The 3,515-nt window shown below is 49.9% G+C and overlaps 1 protein-coding gene across 5 annotated transcripts in view; it reads left to right on the top strand.

The window, feature by feature from the left end:
- Positions 1–443: 443 nt before the first annotated feature.
- Positions 444–3,515, top strand: part of NHS (NHS actin remodeling regulator) — a 449,929-nt gene continuing 446,857 nt past the window's right edge. For all 5 annotated transcript variants that reach the window (XM_044670334.1, XM_044670339.1, XM_044670335.1 and 2 more), the window contains exon 1: positions 444–1,117. In XM_044670334.1, coding sequence (XP_044526269.1) covers positions 511–1,117 — 607 coding nt within the window. In that variant the 5' untranslated portion in view covers positions 444–510. The remainder of the gene's footprint in view (positions 1,118–3,515) is intronic.

The following is a 3,515-nucleotide window of genomic DNA, read 5'->3' as shown; positions in this document are numbered from 1 at the left end:
GGCTGCGGCACCGGCACCACCAGCAGCGGCGGGGGCGGCTGTGGCGGCGACACAAGCCCTGGGAAGAGCAAAAGATGGAGCTAAACCGTCAGCGTCCGGCTGTTAGCAAGTGAAAGACTGAAGGCAATTAAAAGTCCCTGAATCTGTCGCCTCCCTGCTCGACCCCCACCCCCGTGGCTGTCACCCACAGAGACGCAGAGCACAAGGGACTGGGATTGGGGTGACTGATTTCCTGGGGGTGGGGGGTGAGGGGTGGGGAGGCAAGGTGTGGGGAGAGGATTCTTCACTTGGAGGTGGTGGAGGAGGAGGCTGAAGTAGCTGGAGCACTCCTATCCGTCTGCACAGTCTAGGCTGCGAATCGGTACTTTCCCACTGCCCCACTCCCAGCTTCATTCCTCGACCCTCGCCCCCCAGGTGTCGGCATTCAGCTCCCTGAGAGAGGGGACTTGACTGGTAAGAGATCCAGACGCACCGGCGGGGACAGAAAAGTCGCGCTCAGGCTCCTGTGAGATGCCTTTTGCCAAGCGGATTGTGGAGCCCCAGTGGCTGTGCCGGCAGAGGCGGCCGGCCCCCGGCCTGGCTGAGGACGAGAGTTTGGGCTGCGAGGAGACGCCTCCTTCTCTACCGCCTCCTCCGCAGCAACCGCCGCCGCCTCGGCCACAGCTGCAGCGGGCGCCTCCTCAACGGGGAGAGGAGGCTGAGGCGTCCCGGCAGGAGGAGAGGGACGAGGCGGTTGGGCTGCTGCTGGTGGAGACGGCGGTCGGGGAGACCAAACAGCCTCAGCAGTCACAGCCACAGCAGCTGCAGCAACGTAGAGAGGCACCCGGGGTTGCTGCCCAGGCAGAGGCTGCAGTGGCGGCGGCCGGGGCTCCGGGGAGCGAGCCATCCTCTGCGGCCGCGGCTATGCTGATGATGCTGGATTTGTGCTCGGTCAGTAATGTGGCTCTGTCTCGGATCCTCCGGCAGCTCTCTGATGTGGCCCGACACGCGTGCACCCTCTTCCAGGAGATTGAGGGTGACATACAACTGACCCATCGCCGGGTCCGGGCTCTCCAAGGCAAGATCAGTGGCGTCCAGCGCGTCTTGGGCACCATGGATCCCAAGCAGGAGGCAGTGCGTAAGTATCTGAATACAGTTCCCTCTGCAGAGTCGCGACCCCTAGGCGCAGCCCCAAGGGGCACTGCGCCCAATGCGGCGCACACCTCCCCTACCTTTGCTTCTTGAAGTACTGTGGGGTTTTGACGTGACCTGTTCCAGCCCCTTTCCGAGATCCATCTCCAGGAAATGCCAGGCTCGCCTTGGGGATAGTGTTGGATTTGGGGAACGGACATCCCGAGGTCAGGGAAAAGGTGATGGGGAGCAAGGAGGGAAAGTTTGGTGGGGCGCCCTCTGGAATAGCTTTTAGAAGCAGGTTGAGGTGGAGGTGCGGTAAAAATGGAGAAAATAGAGAGTAAAAGGTCTTCTCGAGGTTCTGTGCTTTCTCTCGTCTCTCCTTGGGGAGGGTGAATGGAGAAGGTTGGGGACCAAAGGTCGTGTAGCAAACGTGCTCATTTATGAAGGGATGTGTGTGTGTGTGTGTGTGTGTGTGTGTGTGTTTGTGTGTTTACAGGGGATATCTGAGCTCATGGGTCAGCTTTGGTGCTTGCTCAGTGTTTGACATTAGACAGTAAGGTTGGGGTTTCCTGAGCAGCACCTGGCATGCTAGTGTGTGTGTGTGTGTGTGTGTGTGTGTGTGTGTGTGTGTGTGAGAGAGAGAGAGAGAGAGAGAGAGAGAGAGAGAGAGAGAGAGAGAGAGAGAGAGAGAGAGAGAGAGATTGAGAGTGATTTTAAACTGGTAGCTTCTGAGATTCTGTGAATGAACTTCCTGCGCCAATTTCTTCGGCCCAGAGTCTGCTGGTTGCAGAGAGAAAATAAAAGATTTAGGGAGAGGAAAGGAAGGCACAAGCCCGGGGAAAGAGCAGACCCGGGCATCTAGTACAGGGTTATAACCGTGCAGACCTCACCTGGCACCGCTGGGCGGTCCTTTGATAGTATTAAATGATAGAACGGTAGCAGTTCTTGAGGGAAGCTTTTCCAAACAGAGTACAAACAGCATTCTTTGGGTCTATAGAGCACAAATTTGGAAACAGATACACGTGTATATGGCTGTTTAGCTATAGATGTTTATATGCAACCTCAGCTTTTGCTGGATTACCAAAAGGAATGGTGTGTCTGTGTGTGGCGTCTGAAGCGGTTTGGATCAGAACATGAGAGATGATGTCAGTGGTTTCTGACTTACATAAGAAGCTTCCTGTCTAGGATTTCTGATATTGCTGCATATGCGCTAGTGAAAGGGTTGGCTGCTAGATTTGGGGGGGGGGGTGGGGTGGGGAGAGAGGGACCTTTATATGGAAGCCTCCCAGGGGATTTTCCAGGCATCTCTGATAGTCATCCAAAACCCTGCCTTCTCACCATACTCCAATGCAAATTTGCCCCTGCCTTACTAATACTTCTAACTTCCTAATAGAAATTCCAAGATGTTATTTTTTAAATGTAATAGTAAAACTATTGATGTTAATGATCAATTTTCATAGCATAAAGACCTGAAGATAGATTAATAAATGTTGTTTAAAGAACAACTATTATGGTGATGAATTCTGGAAAAAATTAGGTCTGTCATGGGAAAAGTAATATTTTACTTTTGTTATTCACAATGAGTACTTTAATCCTGCTTTCCTTTTCCACCCCAAGCCATCAAGCAAGGATAGGCCCTGTACTTCCAACAGCTGCTAATATCTGTGGAGTATGGTTTAAGTTAGTGATGATTTCACATAAATAATAGCTGGAGTAAAGGTTTGCAGATTGTGAGTGGTGCATACATTTCCCAAATGTTTGTGAATATGTATTTTTCTTTGGTTAGGTTTCACACAGGGGAAACCAGTCCAATAGTAACAGATATGTCATCCTTTTACCACTTTCCATAGGGCAAGTTGAAAAAGTCTAGTAGTCATCTTTAGGTGTATTACATTCAATATAGTCCCTTAAATTATTTGATGTCTGAAAAATGATAATTAGTAAAGAGAGCTGTTTTCCCCCCTTTTTCTCAGTTTGTCCCCGCCAAGTTCATGGTGAGCAGATATTGTTGATACATTATCTATTTTAGACAGGCATATATAATCAAAAGGAAGAGAGAGAGAAAGAGCTGTGAAAATAAAGCAACCTATCTAATGACCTATTTAGAAAGGAAATAAAAATTTCAGGCTTGATTTTTCTTCCTCAAAGATCATATTAAAGCAGCTTATATCCAGATCACTCTTACTGCTCACACATATTTGGGAAAATGTTGTACTAGTTGTTCTCCTTTTCTCTTAGGATTTATATCTCTCTTGGGTATGGCTGAAGATCCAGGGAAGCATCAAAGGGAAGAAAGACTTAGAAAATCTTTTCCTGACCATTCTTCTTCTATATGTGCCCCCTTTTTTCTCAACCCCCCCCATGCCTCTCACCTTCTTCATCTAAGCTATTTACAACACCCA

This window comes from Gracilinanus agilis, chromosome 3 (assembly GCF_016433145.1).
Source record: "Gracilinanus agilis isolate LMUSP501 chromosome 3, AgileGrace, whole genome shotgun sequence".
Lineage (NCBI taxonomy): Eukaryota > Metazoa > Chordata > Mammalia > Didelphimorphia > Didelphidae > Gracilinanus > Gracilinanus agilis.
Note: the sequence above shows the minus strand (reverse complement) of the source record. Positions and strands in the feature narration are given on the sequence as shown.